General features: G+C 56.4%; 1 protein-coding gene across 5 annotated transcripts in view; it reads left to right on the top strand.

The window, feature by feature from the left end:
* The window catches only part of ADAMTS10 (ADAM metallopeptidase with thrombospondin type 1 motif 10), a 78,865-nt gene extending 60,610 nt beyond the window's left edge, over positions 1 to 18,255 (top strand). For all 5 annotated transcript variants that reach the window (XM_087769047.1, XM_087769049.1, XM_009471947.2 and 2 more), the window contains 11 exons: positions 527 to 629; positions 7,467 to 7,600; positions 8,468 to 8,591; positions 9,152 to 9,232; positions 10,695 to 10,858; positions 11,290 to 11,416; positions 12,380 to 12,509; positions 13,059 to 13,263; positions 13,489 to 13,665; positions 14,397 to 14,553; positions 14,968 to 18,255. In XM_087769047.1, coding sequence (XP_087625173.1) covers positions 527 to 629; positions 7,467 to 7,600; positions 8,468 to 8,591; positions 9,152 to 9,232; positions 10,695 to 10,858; positions 11,290 to 11,416; positions 12,380 to 12,509; positions 13,059 to 13,263; positions 13,489 to 13,665; positions 14,397 to 14,553; positions 14,968 to 15,077 — 1,512 coding nt within the window. In that variant the 3' untranslated portion in view covers positions 15,078 to 18,255. The remainder of the gene's footprint in view (positions 1 to 526; positions 630 to 7,466; positions 7,601 to 8,467; positions 8,592 to 9,151; positions 9,233 to 10,694; positions 10,859 to 11,289; positions 11,417 to 12,379; positions 12,510 to 13,058; positions 13,264 to 13,488; positions 13,666 to 14,396; positions 14,554 to 14,967) is intronic.
* Positions 18,256 to 18,698: the final 443 nt, after the last annotated feature.

Here is an 18,698-nt window from a genome sequence, read left to right as displayed (position 1 = left end):
ACATGACAGCCGTTGTCTCTCACAGGCTGCAAGTGCAGGCCTGGTCAGGTGAGAGCACATCATGAAACACGCTGTAGCACCCCGCTTCCCAGGGCTGGGGGTTAAACCTCAAGGGGAGCAAAGAGGAATAACTGTGCTGCAGGGAAGCTCAGTGAAGCTTTGGACCTGGGAAATGGTAGCTTTAACATCCACAGGCTGGTAGTGAGGAAAATAGATGGCTCCCCATTGCTTCCCCTGGGCTTTGCACCTAGCTTTTAAAGAATTGCTTGCAAGAGCAAGTGTTGCATCTGCAGACAGACCAGCTGGGGCCCAACGGCTCATGCCGTTAGTCTTCAAATAGTGTTTAGCTTTGCAGGAAGGATGCTCCTGCCATACTGTAACAGTGTCCAGTTGTCAGGGCTGGTGTCCATCTCCTAGAAGGGCTGGTGTTAGTCGCAGCTGGGAGCCCTGTAGCAGCTCCTGCCCTCCTAGCAGATAAGGCAGGCTGCTCCCACCAACATGCTGATCGCTGGCTGTGTGGCCACAGGACTGCCCGCCGGGCTCCCAGGACTTCAGAGAGCTGCAGTGTGCTGAATTCGATAACGTCCCCTTCCGAGGGAAGTACTACACCTGGAAGACGTACCGTGGAGGTGAGTGCTGGGGCTGGGCTGAGCATCCCTTGGCTCAGGCAGAACTGGAACAGGGCTGTACAGGCTGAACGGGCTCTCCCCCGTTCTCTGCAGGGACAGGTCTTGTGGTCCAAGTGGTCTGGTGGGCAGTTAGTCACCATCTCTGCTAGCCCAGGTCCCGCAGGCTGCCCGCTCTGTGTCCCTGGGGTGTGCTGCTTCCCCTTCACGCGACTGTGGATCGATGTGCATCCCTCCAGGCAGCTGCCCCTGGTGCTGGCCCGTGATGGTCCTGCCATGCCCTGGGTCACCTACGCCTATGCAATTGCTCTTTAACTTCATTGCTTTGCTAGAAACAATTCCAGCAGCACCAGAGCTGTTTAACATTCTTTCCTTGAGTCTGTCGAGGAAGACAGGCAAGAGAAGGGAGTTGCTAGTATCTGGTACCTGATGGGGAGAACAAGGGCAGCCTTCCCTGCGTAGGCAGGTAAAGCTTCCAATTCCTGCACGGGCAGAAGGCAGATGAACTGGTGGATCCTCCGAAGAGCAGCACTCCCCTCTTCCCAAGGTCAGTCCTCCTGTGTCCTGCAGAAGTGTCTAGCGAGGAGAGGGGGCAGGAGGAGACCTCTGTGGCAGAAATTTCTTAATAATGAGAAAGAACAGTGCGTCTCCTTCATGTAGTTAATGAACTTGACTGGGGAAATCCTTCGCAGCTGTGTAAATAAGCACACCTCCCAGTGGGGCTCCTGCAGCTGGAGCAGATGTGCTGAGGCTGCAGGGGATGGATCAATAAAAATGTAATAAAATTGCAAAGCAGTAAGTCACACAAAGACCCTAATGGATGCCAAGGTGGAAGACAGCCCCGCAGGCTGGATCTGCCCTCGCTCGAACCTCTCTCTTCCCCAGGCATGGCCCAGTGGTTTGAGTCCAGGGGACGGTAGGCCAGTTGAACATCAGCCCTTGAATTGTAATCTGGCTCTGACAGGAATTTTTGCTTTGGCTTCCAAAAAAAGCCCCTTCCTCTCTCTCTGCTTCAGCTTCCTCTTCCATAAAGTAAGGTGATGAAACCTACCCCCTTCCCGGGAGGCTGTGAGCATGGGCATGATCATGTCTTGAAGGGATTTGGGAGCTCCCTGTCTCAGCTCTCCAAGTTGGCTGTGGGTAATGGTCACGAGGAGCCGTGTTGTTTAGCAGTTATGTTTTGTTTATTCAGTGTCAAAGGGTATCACTGTCTTCTTCTGCAATGGCCCAGGTAGGGAAACTGAGACACATTCACACAAGTAGAGAGGTGCTGGAAGCTGCAGCTCCTCAGCCTGTTCTGGGAGCCAAGCCCATGGCAGGGAGAGCACCCGTCTCCCAGCTCTTGAAAAATCATGTGCGCTGACACCCACCTGCCTGGGAGCTGTCAGCCAGGATTAGCAGGATCAGATTTTCATAGCATGGGCTGTCCACACTGGACCCTCAGATCAGTTGGGACCGTGGAGGTGGTAAGGCATCATCACTGTTCCACTCTACCTATGAACTTTTTTGCCCAAGTCTGGGCGCTCTGTCAGGATTGGGGAGAGCGGATTGCAGCCATCTGATACATTAAGGGGGCTTCTAAGACAGAGAGAGACTTTTTTTACCAAGGCCTGTAGTGACAGGACAAGGCGCAACAGTCTTAAATGGAAAGAGGGTAGGTTTAGAGTGGACGTAAGAAAGAAATGGTGTACGATGAGGGTAGTGAGACACTGGAACAGGTTGCCCAGAGAAGCTGTGGATGCCCCCTCCCTGGAAGTGCTCAAGGTCAGGTTGGATGGGACTTTGAGCAATCTGACCTAGTGGAAGATGTCCCTGCCCGCAGCAAGGGGGTTTGGACTTGGTGGTCTTTGAAGGTCCCTTCCAACCCAGACCCCTCTGTGATTCTATGACTATGACTTCAGCAGCACGAGTACTTGCATCTTCACTTGCCTGCGGGATTTTGTGATACTTGGTGTCATTTGGGTGTCAGAGATACATCTGGGGGGGAGGTGGGGAGCGTCCCTTGCACCTCCACCCTCTCCATGTTGTAGATCAGACCTCCAGGGAACAGCCCCCTCTTGTCTTCCCCTTCCCACAGGTGGTTTGCTCTCAGGACCCATGTTTTGCCCCTGCAGCCCCTGTGCTAGCAGGCATCCCTACCCCAGCATCGAGGAGGCAATGAGGGCTGGCCATCATCTCCCTCACTCCCTCCTGGGCTCTTCCAGTGGTGCCCAGAGAGCTCCGGGGTGGCAGGTGTCAGTCCCTCCCTCCCCACTGGCACAAGCAGCCCCCCCAGGATCCATCCTTGTTGGCAGCCTCGTCCCCAGGCATTCTGCCTTCCAGCTGGTAGCATATCTGCTCTTCAGGTTGCTTTTGGGCACATGTCCCCACATGTTCACCACCCTGGCCCTCTGCTGAGCTTCTTTCCCTGCTCAGCTCAGCCACTGCCTTTGGCACTGCACCCTTGAGCCATCCCGTTGCCGAAAGGTGCGGTGGTGCAGGGGCGCTTGTGCCATTTGCCCATCAGACACTGGCCCCACATCGTTTTGGGGAAATGTCCTGGGCACAGAGCACCCCCACCCTGAAGACAAGGAGTACCCCACTGGCTTGGATGGGGGAGGGCACCGATCCCGCAGGGAATTTGGGAAGGGAAGGAGCCACCCGCTGAAAGCCTGACACCAGCCACCAGGTCACTGGCAAGTTGAGGTCGGGTTTTACGCAGGGCCAGTACAGCGTGTTTTTCTGGCAGTGATTTATAACGGTCCTGGAGCCCAGACCCCAGGATCGCAAGACCAGCGAGAAATGCTGAGCTCAGGCTTTCGGAGCTCAACAGTCAGCAGATACCTCGTGGAATGTGGCTTTAATTGTTTGTTTATTTTGCTTTATTCGCTTAGTTATTCATTTTGCTTTTGGCGGATGCAAGAGCCAAGGGAGAGTGGAGCAGCTCACAGGGCTGGGAGAGAGATGGGGAGGAGCAGGGTCTTGGAGAAAACAGGAGATTGCTCATCATAAATGGTAATGCGTATTAATTCCTCTATGGCACAGCGCAGGCGGCAGGAACAGAACATCCTCTGAGGCACCACATAGCCAACCGAAAATATTCTATTCTCTTTTAATAGCTATATTAAAAATCAAAAGGAGTACTTGTGGCAGACTTGGCTGTTGCTGACCTTGGACTGCTCGGCCCAAAGCGAAGGGTGGGCAGGTCTCTCCAATGTGTGGCTGGGGGGGTTCGCCTCTCTGGGGGCTGGGGACCTGCACAGTGTTTATGGCAGCCCCCGTGCTCTTTGGGGTTGTATGATCTTGTCTGCTGCTCATTTCCCAGTCAATTAGTAACATTCACCAGGCAGTGGGCAGGCTGAGGGGGTCCCACTCATTCTGTGGAAGTGGGCTCTTCTCCCGTGGTGGTGGACCCACCTTGCACAGGTGACAACGGGCACTGCAGAGCCTCTCCTGCCCCTCTGCTGCCAAATGTCTCAAGGGGCTTGTGCTGAGGATCCCACTTGTGCCCTGCAGATGTGGGTACCACTGGGCAGCAGCGAGCCGGCCTGGGAGGATGCAGAGCACTGCCTTGCTCTGCCAGACCTAAGGCTCCCACCCCAAAAAGCACAGCTCCCATCAAACCATTCACACGTTGGGAGAGGAGGGGCTGGATCCTGGTTGTTGGTGAAAATACCGTCCTTAATTCCCATCTCCAGGAATGTCAAGGCATGTCATGCTGTTTCAGAGGATCCTTCTGGGGTCCAAAACTCACCCTGGACAGGTCAGTGTTGCTGTCATGGGGACACACAGTTGTCACTGGTCTAGGCCTTTAGAAAGGTGCCTTTTTAAGGAACCACCTTAACAAGGAGAAGCTGATGCCCAGACCACCTGAGTACCTCTTGGCCAGCTGAGTGCCAAGCAAAGTCCAGTTCCCGACAGATGCTGGGCAGTGATACCAGCCCCCTTTCCTCTGATCGGTGGGAGCGTGACCTGGCTGCCAAGGGCAGATCCTGCCTGGAAGTTGTCACCAGGGAGGGTGTGTTGGGGACTGGACCTGAGCTCAGGTGGCCCAGCTGGCTCGCTGGAGCAGCCGCAGTCAGTATGCAGATACCAATGCAGGGTCGTCCCTCTGTCTCCCCCTTCCTCCTTCATTCTCCCTCTCCCCATTTCTCTTCCATAAGACTTTTTCTTTTAAGGGCAGAAATCCTGCACCTGCAACTAATCCTGCACCTTTCCTAACTCACTAGATGAGGAGAGCCTGCAGAGATTCATTCCACACAGAGCAGCAGCTGGGTGGCAGTGTGACCACAGGACCTCAAGTCCCAGCTCCGTGCATGGACCCCAAGTCCAGCACCCGCTATCAGCTCTTGCAGGCAGGACAGTGATGGGTGCTGAGTTCCCCCTGCTCAGCGGCTGCTTCCCAGGCTCCCTCTACACACACGAGATGCTCGCGGCCACTGGGATACAGGGCCTGCATCAGCAGCAATGGGTCTTTGCCAGTGGTGGGCTGGAACCAGAGCAACTGTCCCAGCATGGAGGGCTTGCTCTCTTCCACGTGCTTTCCTCCCTCTCTGCTGATTTCGCCTCAAAAGATGGTTAAATTGTTAGGGATTTAGGCATGCATGAATCGTCCTGGGCTGCAGCAAGGGGAGGGCAATTCCCCGTGAACACTCCTGGCTCTGCAATGAGCTGAGTTCATGAACTCACACCATTTTTGCAGCCCTGTAACAGAGTCAGGGCACTTAAGACAAAGGAATAGATTTGGCCTCGTGCTGCCAATCCCCGATCTTTTATTTTCCCTTTTTTCTTTCTTTTTTTTTCCCCTCCAGCTTGTTTGTGTTTTTCATTCCTGTTTTCCCCACAGGCTTCTCTTTCGAGGCTGTGACGATTACACTCGGGGCTGCTTGCTGCTGGAGGAGGCTGGGCACCAGCCTGGGCATGGGGCAGCAGCGGTGGGGAGTTATGATAGAAAGGAGGATCATGCAGCTAGTTGGGAGCTACTAAAACGGAGCCAGGGCTGGGAGAGAGGCAGAAACAGGCTGTGGCAGGGGTTAGCTGCCCACCAGGGAACTGCAGCAAGGTGTCTGCAGTGGGTCTTGCTTTTCCTTGTAGCTGGAGACAAGGAAAGGAATAGGGAGTGCATGTGAATAGCTTAGCAAACCCATCTGAGCGCCCTGAAATGAAAGCCCAAATTTCTGGCTGTTTCTCAGCTCTGCTTCATTGCATAGTCTGCCCTGCACTCCAGTGATGGCAGGAGAGAGCGCGGCCTTAGAGAGCTGCATGCGGGCAGGGACGAAGGGTCCTCCGCAGCCGACGGAGCGCACCGCTGCACTGCCAGGAGCAAGGCCACCGGCAGGAGAGATGCTCCCAAACCAGAAAGCACTGGCTAAATCACAGATAGGTCTCAGGAAGGGCCCACACAAGCCTCTCTCCCAGGCTGGTGGGAGAGTTGCATGCACAAGGTGTGTGGCTGCCAGTGGGGCTCGGAGGCACAGCCTCTCCAAGCTGGGAGATCCCGTAGGCAGCGTAGATCCCTTGTGACTCGTGTGTTCTTACCTTGCTGGTGATGTTTTGCACCTGAGGTCTGGCTGGACAGACCTGGGGTCCAGGCATGCCATGGTTAAATGGCTGTGAGTTTTCGGGCTCATGCCTGTGTTGTCCCCCTGGGCGGCCCTGGAGCTCCCTCGCCTGGCGGGGGAGACCCCGGGGTGCTGTGGAGGGGGTTGGCTCTCCAGAAGGAGGATTGATTGAGTGCCTTCTCTAGGGGCTTGCCCAGGCAGCCTGCTCGACAGCATGCCTCCAAGCTGCTGAATTCCCCTCTCGTGTCTCCTCCTGTTCCTCCCTCTCCCGGCTTTGCTCTTTCTTCCCCCCAAGCTGCTTTTGGATGCTCCCAGGCACAGCTGGGCCACTCCTCCCCTCCATCTGCCCATTTGATGTGCTGTATCAAGCTTCAAGTTTTGCAGATTTCGCTTGCTCCCAATCTAGGTGCTTCCCAGCTCTGGCACACAGCTCACAACTGTTGCTGGTGCCTGCAGGAGCGAACTACCACTACTCAGGCATGCATCTCTCTGCCAGGGTCATGCAGGCTGTTGAGTCTCCTTGGGACGCTCAGTAAAGGCAGCAAATGCTGCGATCTGCACCAGCATTTGATAAAATCCAGTGACAGGAGGCAGGAAACTGCTCTGCTCAGGTGTCTCCTTCCATAACCGGTCGCACATCCCGCTCCCAGGCACCATAAGCCAATATCCAGATATCCAGCCTCTGCTCCTTAGGCAGTGCTTTGGCAAGGGGCATTGGGAAGCAGGTATTTTAGCTATAACTTGGGCATCCTTCTCCTTCGTCCTCATGCTGTTGTCGTCATTTTTGCTGTAAAGGACTCAGTATCCACCAGCCTTGAACAGAAAGAAATGGTTGCTCTGGTCTAGTAGCTGAAAAACCTTGGACAAGTTGCTTAAGAGCTGCTGCCTCAGTTTCCCTCTTTGTAAAATGGGCACAAGGGTGTCGACAGCCCTTGTAAAGTGCCAGGAGGCCTAGGAGTGACTGACACCAGATAAGAACAAGTCAATTTGTTTCCTTCCCCATCACATACAGCCCGTGTTTCCCAGGCTGTGCAGAAGGGACAGTGTCTCACCATGTGTCGGTGTCCGGTTCAAGGGCCTTGGCTCAGTGCTGATCAGTAAGGAGGGTGTCTGGGTCCCTTCGTGGGTCCCTCCACTCGGCAGGGACATCCTCCTGGGTACCCAGAGCTGTGCAGTGGGCCAGGCACAGGATGGAGGCTTGGGGAGGCCGAGGGTAAGGCAGCCATTATCCAGGTCTGGCTCTTCCCTTCTTTCCTTTCTCTCCTTGGCAACATCATTTGAACCTCTGCTTCTTTCCCAGGGGGTGTGAAAGCCTGTTCCCTCAACTGCCTGGCTGAGGGTTTCAACTTCTACACAGAACGAGCTGCAGCCGTGGTGGACGGGACACCGTGCCGGCAGGACTCCAACGACATCTGCGTCAACGGGGAGTGCAAGGTGCTGCCGGGGTCTGGGACAGGCTTGGGAGGGGGAGCCGAGGGCAGTCCCCCAGACAGGGGAGCGCTGCCCTCCACATGCCCGCACAGACACAGGCATCCCTCTGCCCGGGCACCTGGTTCACCTGCGGGAGCAGGAGCACATCCACCTTAGGCTTGTGCCCATCTGCTCTCCATGGGTGCCACGTTGGCCTGCGTTAGCGATGGGTCTCTGCATTTACAGATCGTGTAGTCCCAGGCACTTGATATTTCCCTGAAATGGGATCTGGAGGGCTATAAAAGTTTAATTATAAGAAAGCACTGTGGGAGTGGTGAATGTCCACCGGCAGGCAGACAGGCTCCCTCTGTCTCTGTCTGTCTCCCTTCCTGTGTCTCTGGGATCTCTTTGTCTCTATGGGGCTGAATATACTGTGGAACAAAAGGGGGATTGCACCACAGGTAGCCACAGCCCTGCTGGTGACCCGCTTGCTAGCCCACGTACGGCGGCAGCAGGGCAGATCTGGAGGCTTCATGTGGGCTCGCTACCGCGATACTGGTGCTGCGGGGACACGGCTCTCCTTGGGCTGCTGCAGCTCTACCAGCTCAAGACAGGCACTCTAACCTCTGCCTTGTCCCACAGCCACAGCATCTCTGCCTGTGCCCCCCAGCCTTGGAGAGAGACCCCTCCAGGGCTGTCCCTGGAGAGGGGTGGCAGAAAGGTGGAGCTGGGCAGAGGTGGTGTTACTGAGCCCTGCCTGGTGTACGGTGCAATGGAGGGGAGTGAGGTGGAGCCCAGGGAAGTTCCCTGCTCCCCGGGATGCTGCAGGTCAGGTTTGGGGAGGACAAAGCCCCACCAGGACGGCTAATTCCCTGCTGCTCCTTCCTCCAGCATGTGGGCTGCGACCGTGTCCTGGGCTCTGACTCAAAGGAGGACAAGTGTCGCGTGTGTGGGGGAGACGGCAGCTCCTGTGAGACCGTTGAGGGCGTCTTCAACCAGTCCCTGCCGGAGGGAGGTAGGGAGCAAGCAGCCTGGCCAGCACAGCCGGCGTCACCCACCCTTGAGTCCCTCCTCGGCTTCACCTGCTCCTGGGGATGCGCAGGACAGGCAGGGATGTATCCCAGGGAAACACCCCAAAGGGTAGGACCAGGCTGCAAGCAGGGAGCAAATCGCTCCTGTTCACTGACCAAGCTGTGACCCAGCCACTGCTGGCACTCAAGTCCCTGACACAGAGCGCCAAGCTCTTTCCCTGCTCCCCAGCTCATGCTGCCCTCAAGCCAGGCTGTGGAGATGCCCGTAGAGATCCCAGCTGCACAGCACCTCCCCAGCACAGCCAGTCCCATCACAAGAGCCCGCATTGCAAAGCAAGCAAGCCACTGTCCTGGCGGGCCATCGTGCTTTTTCCATTTAATTGCAGTGGGTGGCTGAACAAACACCTCTGCACTGCTAGCATCTCATTTAGTGTTTAACCCATGGGTAACAGGGTGGCACACGCTCCCATCCAGCTCAGGGCAGGGTTGGCTCCGGGCTCGGAGGCTGAGCATCACTGCTCACCGGCCCGGGGTTGTCTCACAGGTTACGAGGAGGTGATCCAGATTCCCAAGGGCTCCGTCCACATTGACATCCGGGAGCTGAACCTCTCCATCAACTACCTAGGTGAGATGCAGCTGGGGGACACTGAAATCCCAGCCAGACACTCATTGCTCTGCTATTTGCCTGCAGTTAATAGGGTGTGGTAAAGGCCCAGCACAGAAAACCTCCCACTGCAGCAGAGGACAGGGTTGGGGGTCCAAGTTTGGGGCTGGGGGCAGAGGAAGGCAGCAGGGCCTGCTGGCGGGGTGGTGTGTCCCAGGCCAATGTGGGCCATGGCAATGTGGCACACACAGCCCCTGTCTCGCTGTGGTGCTGCCTCCGTCCCGCGCTCAGTGTTCAGCAGCGTAACCCTGAGCAAACCCCACACCCCGCTGTTCCTGGCGCTGCCTGTGGCTCCTTGGCATTCCCCCCTCCGCCAGCATGTTGGGCTGGGGATTAAAAATAGACCTGCTCACATTTTCCTTGGGCTTAATTTTCCAGCCAGACTCTGGCTGGTTTTTACTACAGGCTTTTTTCTTTCCCCTTGTCTTTTCTTTCTGTCCTCCAAGCGATGGACTGTGGTCACGGAGAGGTGGGCAGGGGTGGTCACTGCTGGCTTGCTGCCTGGTGCCTCGGCAGTGGCTCTCCAGGAGCAGGAGCCTGCCCAAATGCCGGCACCGGTGGGAGGCCGCAGCGGGGCTCTCCTTGATAGCATCCCTCCAGGCCAGCTCCCTTTGCTGGGTTCGGGGATGCCAACATCCCTCCCTGCCCAGCCCAGGTGTACTGGGGACTCCTCGTGTCCATCCAAACTGGATTTCTGTGCACTGGAGGCACAGCCCAAGCTCATGTCTCTATTGACTGCTGCCACCAGTCTCTCCCACTCCAGGAATTGTCCCTGTGCCCCAGTGGGAAGGGAGGGAGCACCCTCCATCCTCATTAGTATAAAGAATCCTCCCTGCTCTAGAACATCTTGGCACTGAGGTCGTTGCCAGCAGCGAGGGCAGGAGTGATGCAGAACTGGGTGCCAGCACAGTGTTGGTGGCAGAGAGCAAGCAGGGAGAGCGTGGGAATGCGAGCAGGAGCGAGCAAGCGAGCCCATCTCCCTCTAGCGACTCGCTTGGGCAAGCACAGCCGGGCTCCTGGGGACCGGCCTCCTCCAGTAGCCCCAGCAGCCAAGACCCAGTTTGCACAGCTGGATTTGAGCCTGGCTTCCTGGCCACAGCTTGTCACGCTGCCAAGTGTCCCCATCACCGCCCTGGGCAGCTGGCTGGGCTCCCGGCAGCATCATCCTTCCACAGTGAAGTGGCAAGCAGGCTGAGACAAGAGGATGGGTACCTTAGTCCCACCTCTGCTAGTGGCTTTCTGTGACCCTGACCCAGGCACCTACTTTATTTGCCCACCTATTCCCTCCCTGTAAAAGGAGGCTGATGATATTTTCCCTCTGTTGTAGCAGTGTTCTGAGCCTGGGAGATGAGAAGCACCCAGCCAAAGCTGGGTCCAGGTGCGTTCAGCCTTTCTGCTAACCCTTGCTCCTCTGCCCTCGCAGCGCTGAGAGGGGAGAGCGGCGAGTATTACATCAATGGGAAGCTCTCCATCGACCCCCCGCGGCGCTTTGACATCGCAGGCACGACATTCCACTACAGGAGATCCCCAGAGGAGCCTGAGTCCCTGGAGGCCTTGGGACCCACCAACATCACCCTCTTTGTCATGGTTGGTAACATGGTTCCTTCATACCCCACCTGGTATGGGCCTGGTCTGGGCTAAAGAGACCTTGCCATGACTACATGGGAACTGGAGCTAATCAGCCTCTGTCCTTGCTGTCTGGAGTAAAGGGGCACAGAGATCAGGGGTAAACGGGGCTAAATTCTCAGGTCTCTATCCCTAATCTGCCAGGCTTTGGCACAATTCGATCTGTAAGTGCACAGGAGCTTTTTCTTTGATCATGCCACCTTCGCGGCTGCACCACTGTCATCACTGGTGGCTGCCATGTCAATGCTGGAAGGGACTGGAAAGGGAAGGGGGGGAGATTTCAGCTGCCCTGGATTTTAGAGAGTGCGCTGAGGTCATGGGATGCCATACAGACAGTCACGACCGTGCTGGACAGTCACACCATGATGCCTCGGTGGTGCCTTTCTCTGCAGGTCCTTGTGCGGACAGAGCTGCAGGGGATCCGGTACAAGTTCAACGCACCCATCGGCAGGGATGCTTCGAACCAGTACTCCTGGCACTACACCCCGTGGACCAAATGCTCAGCACTGTGTGCAGGGGGTGAGGTTTGACCCCGTGTCGGCTGGGAGGGGACACGTGTCTGTACTCCTGTGACTCCCATGCACTGTGTCTGGGCCACATGAGACAGTGCACGGACATTAGCATCTGCTTTGCTCGAAAGGAGCTCTCGGGTTTCTACATATTCCCACCCTGCACTCAGCTACATGCGAGCTGGTGTCAGTCAGCATGATCTTGTGGGCAGAGTGTCAGGGCAAAGAACCTGGATGCCGTTCTTCAGCTGGACTGCAGTGTAAGCGGTAGAGGTGATGGAAGGTGGCATGATATGCTTGAAATTCATTTATTTGCGTGATGCAGGACAGGTTAGCTGATCACAACAGGCTCTCTGGCCTTCAGATCTACATGTCTGTGAACTGAAGCACCGCTGATGCTTCCCTGAATCCCTTGTGCTGGTTCCTGTGGGGGTTGACACAAAGGTTTGTGCCGTGTCTCCTGGATCTGGCAAACCTGGCTGCGGGTGACTGAGCTGGTATTCAGAAAAAGGGAGAGGCAGTTTCAAAAGCAAGGCTTAATCATGTTCCCTGTTTAAAGCTAAGGGCCCTGACCTGGTCTTGCATGCTAGGCCTCGACGAAGTGTTGCCCCCTCTTGTTCCAGCTATTCCCCCCAGTGCTGCCCAGAAAGTCTCACAAGGCCAAGGTTAGAACAGGTTTATTTGAGGACGAGATCCTTGGAACGCTTTGATCCTCCCTTCTCTGCAAACTCTGCTGGGTCCTGCCCTGGCTGGTAAGCCTTCACCCCATCCATTCTTTTCTGGAGATGTTAGAGGCAAAGGAGGCCTTGGTTATGAATAGAGAAGTAGGTTCAGGCTTGACGAGGTGCAGTGACAAGTGGCTGCCCTGTCCCATTGCCCTTGCAGGAGCTCGGGGGGACTCGTACCTGCAGCCTGGCTCAGCGCTAGCCTCAGGGTCCTCCTCTCTTTCCTCTTTGCCTCTTTTTCTTGGCAGGCAGCCAGACCCAGTCTGTGGTATGCAAGAAACTTTCTGATGGCTCAACCGTCTTCAACCATTTCTGTAGCCCTGAAACCAAAATGCCAGAGCGACAGAGGCCATGCAATACCGAACCGTGCCCTCCAGCGTGAGTACCATGGCTTGGAGCAGATCAAGGGAGTGTGGGTGGAAAAAACAGTGTGGAGGGTGAAATTTCCCCCTCTCTGTCATTCCCAAGTCAGAGTCCCCTGCCACAGCCCAAGTGCGTCACTGCGGAGAAGGGGCAGCAGCGATGCAGGGAGCAGAAACCTGTCTCTACCGCAGCGCTCTGTGCACGAGGCTACACCGTGCCTTGCTCGGTGAGAGATGTGCCGAGCACATGGTGCGTTGGCCAAGGATGGTCTCTGTAGCGTGATCTCCTCCCTCCACTGCTGTGCTACTTGCAGAAAGGAGCCGTCCCCATCTGGTCCTTTGGTGCCAAACAAAGGACAGTCCCTCAGAATTTATCCCAGCCCCTCCTTGGCTGGCCTTTGCCCCAGTCTTGAAGGGGAAGGGGAGATGTGGAGGAACTCTGTAGTTCAGACAGAGCTGCCTGGGAGGCTGCGGCCAGAGTAGGAATAAGGCTGTGTGCAGGAGTATGAGAACAAGCACGGACCACTGTGCCCCTCGCAAGCTTTGCTGTTTTACCTGTCTCCAGCTGGGTGATTGGGAACTGGTCTGAATGCAGCCGAAGTTGCAACGAAGGCGTCCGCACACGCAGCGTCTTCTGCAAGCGTAAGATCTCTGCCACCGAGGAGAAGACCTTGGATGATGCTTCTTGCACCCATCCACGGCCAAAGATGCTTGAGCCTTGCAATAATCAGACGTGCCCTCCAGAGTGGGTTGCCCTGGACTGGTCTGAGGTGAGTGCTTAACATCAGCCATCACCTCTCTGATGGCACTGGTCCTTAGGAGGACAGTGTCAGTCACTAGGCCAGAGCATCGGTGATGGCTGCTGACCATGGAGAGCGTAATGTGGGAAATGGTCTTGTAGCTCAGGAGACAGGCAAGGTGGGAGCACTGGTGGGGAGAGCCAGAGCTGCCTCTCTCTGCCGTACATCCTGACCGTGTGTGTCCTCTCTTCGCAGTGCACCCCAAGCTGTGGGCCAGGTTTCCGCCACCGCATTGTCCTCTGCAAGAGCGGTGACCACAGTGCAACACTTCCCACCTCCCAGTGCTACGAAGGCTCCAAGCCCCCGACCAGCATGAGATGCAACCTGCGGCGCTGCCCACCACCGCGCTGGGTGACTGGCGAGTGGGGAGAGGTAGGGACAAGCCTTTCCATGGGGTTATTGAAGGAGAAGACTCTGCCTCCCCAGCCCCTCAAATCCTAGTGCACATGAGGCTTTTACCTGCCAGAACCCAGCGTGGCCACCACAACTATCTGGGGGGCAGCAGGACTCCATGGCAGTGTTCTTTGCCCCACCTTGGCTCAGGAGGCCACTGTGATGGCGGCCCAAGCACACAGCTGACCCAGGGAGTCTCCCGGGCCTAGCTGGGCCCCACAGAAATCATGGGAGGGCCCCGACGGGTATCTGGGGGGCAGCAGGGCAGTGAGGATGGGGAGCAGTGCAGTGCAGTGGGAGCAATGGGATGCAGAGGTGGGCTGGGCTGGCTGCAAACGGGGTCACCGCTGGTCCACCTGCCACAGTCCAGCCCTGCGCCTGCAGCAGGGTGATGCTGACAGTCCTTCCTTCCCTCTAAGACCCCTTGAGCTGCAGGGTGACATCGGGGTGCAGGAGGCCTGGGAAAGGCCGGTGATTTAGGGCTGGATGGAGAGACCCTCACTGAGCCCTGGAGCTTCGAACCAAGCTTTTCAGGAAGCGGGGCCACAGCGCTCAGCTGTGCCGGTGAGGTCCCTGCAGCTTCTGGTGAGGGAAGGGACGACTGCATCCAGCACCCTTTGCACCTCCTAGGATCTGGCCATGCCCTCTCCCCCCGCATTATTAAAGCCTTGGTGGCCACTGCACCTCTATGCTGTGCTCTTTCCCGGCAGTGCTCTGCACAGTGTGGCCTTGGCCAGCAAAGAAGATCCGTCCAGTGCCTGGCTCACACTGGGCAGCCGTCCAGCGACTGCATGGAGACCCTGCAGCCACCCAGCATGCAGCAGTGCGAGACCAAGTGTGAATCAGGACCTACGGACAACCCTGAAGGTGAGGTAGACAGGGGGACTGGGGAGGGAAATGCAGAGCACTGCCAGCCTTGGGGGCCACGCGGTACAGGGACATCGGAGCCAGCACAGCCCAGTTTGGGCTCTAGGTGCTGTGCTGTGGAGTAAGGCTCTTGTGGGGAGACCTGGTGCTGTCCCCTCTGGTCCCAGGCCAAACTGGCATGCTGTGACCCTGATAAATGAAGTAACTGCACCTTGGCAAAGAGAGGCTTTCAGTAGCGAGGGTCTCAGTAGCTTCTTCAGCACGGCTGCATCTTGCTGCTTCCTGGCAAACAGCCTTCAGGAGCTGGGCATCGGGGTGCAAAAGGAGCTTGCAAAGGGCTGGTTAGAAGTCTCCCCGTAGGGCTCCTCACCCCCAAGGCAGCTGTAACCCTGCTTCCCTCTGTCGCCCATCCAGAGTGCAAGGATGTGAACAAGGTGGCCTACTGCCCGCTCGTCCTGAAGTTCAAGTTCTGCAGCCGGACCTACTTCCGACAGATGTGCTGTAAAACATGCCAGGGGCACTAGGGACACAGCGTGACCCCTGTGGGAAAACTGGAAGGCAAAAGCTGCGCTGGAGGGCTGTCGAACCATGCCCTTCCTCTCCGCCCTGGGAATCTCTCCTGGGTCCAACACAGACACTGGTCGTGCTTCCAGTGGGAGCCGGCGTCACCCAAACCCGTCCCCCCAAAGACATGCACCCTTCGCCCCCGAGCTTCACAATGGCAAGTTCCCAGTTAAACCACTGCCAGCCGCTGCAGACATCGTCACAGCCCAGTGCGACAGGAGCCAGTGGATGAGCGGTGGGAGAGGGAGAAGCTGGGCAGAGCGCGGCAGCAGGGACATTACTTGAAATTCTGACATTGTTATTTATTAGTAGTGGACCCAAGTCCTGCAGGCGCTGAGACAGCCACTGAAGCGGCACCACTCGCCCCACTCCTGCCTCATCCTGTTCCATGCCCGTGTCCCGAGGGCATCACAGGGCATCGTGGTCCACAGTGGGGCGTCCCCGCGGATGCTGAGCACATCAGGGGCTGCTGCCTTTCCCTCGGGCATCCCAGGGGAGACAGGGAGGAGGTTTCAGGTGCCACGGGTGACAAGTGTGGCTTGTGGCTTCTGGGCGAGGGATGAAGATGAGCTGCCATGGGGAGTGGGGTTGGAGCAGGAATTTTGTTCTCTTGGTTTGCATCCTGTCACCCTGGGACACGCAGCAGGGGACAGAGAGCAGGTCATTCAGTGAGCAGAGCGGTGACACCAGTTTAACTGGGAGAGGGGGTTATTCAAACTCTCTTAACAACCCACTTTGATTGGGCTGTCCCCCTATTTTTCCTTAAAGCCCTTGTCACTATTATGACCATTTTTTATTCCAGAAACACCTCAAAGCATGAGCTGAGGTCAGGGCCAAGGTGTGCTTGGGGTTGCAGTCGTTTAACGGGTGTCAAGGTCATGCCGGGCTGTGGGAAGCAAAGCAAAGGAGGATGCAGGACGAGAACTGTCTTGGTCACAGTGTCCCCATTGCCGAGCCGTGACTCAGGACCAGTCTGCCTGGTCCTGGCAGGGCCCTCCCCAGCGAACGCCACGGCCTCCACGGCTGCTTTGCCTCTAAAGGTGCTTTAATTCTAAAGGTGCTTTGCCTCCAAAAGGTGCTTTGCCTCCAAAGGCAGCCTCGCTGCATGCTGCTGTGGCCTCGGGGTGCCGGTCCCAGTGCCACCCGCAACTCTACCCCCAGGAGACCTCCAGTGATGGGAAAAGAGCAGGCTTGAAATTCCTCCAGGTCACCTCCTGGCCAAATCTGGGCCACACATGCCTTCTCCATGGGCCACCACAGCCTGCGGAGGAGACCTGAATTTCAAATCTACAAAGTATGTGCTTTTTGTTATTATTATGATTACGATTATTATTATTACTTTCTGGCCTTTCTACGTCACAAAGGTGGGAAATCTCATCCAAAGCCATGTTCTTTTCCCTTTGGGGGTCATCTGTACAGTGCAGGGAGGCGGGCAGCCCTCTTTCCCCAGAGCAAACCTCTCCGCCCTGCCAACCCTCATGTGTTACTCTGTGTTTTTACCCGCTCATCAGCCGATCACAGCTTCTCTGGTGCTCAGCAAATCCCATTTGGCTGTCGAGCGGGCCTTCATTTGTCTTCCTTCCTGGTGCCATGCTCCATTCTGACATTTTGGTGAGGGGAGGGGGTGTTTTCACCTTTTTATATAGAGATATATATAATGAAAAATGTTTAAAATACTAACTCTGAGGAGGAGCGACGTAACGGCATGATTTATAATAAAGGAGTAGCTACGATCCCGGGCGCAGCTTCTCATCCCAGTCTTGTTTCTCGAGCCCCACACCACGATGCTCCTGGTGCTCATGCTGAAGGAGGGGTTTGGGCAGCAGGGGATGGTTTCCCCTGCAGCCCAAGCGACAGGAGCGGGTCGGGGAGATGCAGATTCGCCCAGAGCTGCTGCGTGGCATGTCGGAACAGCCTTTCCCATGGCAGGCCCCTCCCAAGTTGGCTGTGCACCCCAGGGACACGGACCCTGTATTCGTAATGCTGGTATGGGATTTTTTTGGGGGGAGGGTTGTTTGAAGAACTCCATGTCTGTGAACTGAAACACCGCTGATGCTTCCCTGAATCCCTTGGGCTCAGGGTTTGCACCATGTCTCGTGGCTTTGGAGAACCAGAGGGCAGACTCTTTAGTAGGGCCTGTAGCTATAGGACAAGGGGTAATGGTTTTACACTGCAAGAGGGGAGATTCAGACTAGATAAAGAAGAAATTTTTTTACGATGAGGGTGGTGAAACACTGGGACCAGTTGCCCAGAGAGGTGGTGGATGCTCCATCCCTGGAAGCACTCAAGGTCAGGTTGGATGGGGCTGTGAGCAACCTGCTCTAGTGGAAGATGCCCCTGCTCAGGGCAGGGGGTTGGACTGGACGGCCTTTAAAAGTCCCTTCCAACCCAAACCATTCTGTGAGTCTATGATTCTAACCTGGCTGTGAGTAACTGAGCTGGTATTCAGAAGAGGCAGTTCCCAAAACAAGGCTTAATCGTGTTCCCTGTTTAAAGCTAAGGGTGCTGACCTGGTCTTGTGTGCTAGGCCTTGACAAAGTGTTGCCCCCTCTTGTTCCATCTATTCCCCCCCAGTGCTGCCCAAAAAGTCTCACAAGGCCAAGGTTAAAACAGGTTTATTTGAGGAGCAGCGATCTCGGGAACGCTTTGATCCTCCGTCTTCTGCAAACTCTGCTGGTGAGAGACGTGCCCAGCACAGGGTGTGTATTCGCCGCGGATGCTCTCCGTAGCATGACCAGCTCCCAGTGCTGCTGTGCTACCTGCACACTGGAAAGAGCAGGGGAGAAACCCTATGAATGTCTGGGGGGCAGCAGGGCAGTGCAGGATGGGGAGGAAGAACCCAAGCAGCACTTGAAGCTCCACCATGTTTCAAGGGAGACTGATGAATGGATGGAGATTAATTGATTGATTGATGGCTGGGAGGCACATGCAGGCCAGCCGCACTAAGGCTGGTGGGCTGCCCCAAGCCTGGCATTTGCAGAATTTGCCATAAATTTCAGATCAGACCCTGCTGGTTGGTGATATCTGCTCTCCTCCAGCCATGGCCCTGGTGGGAGGTTGAGCACTCCAGCCAGCACCCTCTGCTCGGCAATGCAGAGGCCAATGTATGGTTAAAAAAAATAAATAGTGGTTATGGGATCTCTGTGTGTAAAATGGACAAGTGTTGTCCCCACATGGCGTCAGACCTTTCCTTTCCCTGGAAATCTCCCTGCTTTCCCCATGCTCCCTTAAATCTTGGACTTCGAACCTCTCCAATACCCAAGAAGGAGGGGTGTCCTGCCAGGGCGATGGGGCTGGATGGCTGCCCACCGTCTCGGTCACTGGGAACCATAGCAGGTGCCAGCAGGATGGATCGAGGGGAGCGCAGCCCCGGGGTGGGCTGTGCAGCAACTGAGTGCTGCCGGGCATGGACAGCCCTTGCTCTGTGTGCATGCGGAGCCGGCGCGGACTTGCTGCAGCAGCGGCAGGCTGAGCCCTGTGGGTGCCAGTTCCCGAGTTTGTGGGCTCTGCTGCTGCCATGCTGGGGGAGCGGAGGGGCCATCTCAGGATGGCAGGTCTGCAGGGGACAGTGGGGACATGGC

Source organism: Nipponia nippon, unplaced genomic scaffold (assembly GCF_047370975.1).
Source record: "Nipponia nippon isolate SJK-2023a ecotype South Korea unplaced genomic scaffold, ASM4737097v1 scaffold_31, whole genome shotgun sequence".
In the NCBI taxonomy this organism is placed as follows: Eukaryota; Metazoa; Chordata; class Aves; order Pelecaniformes; family Threskiornithidae; genus Nipponia; species Nipponia nippon.
Note: the sequence above shows the minus strand (reverse complement) of the source record. Positions and strands in the feature narration are given on the sequence as shown.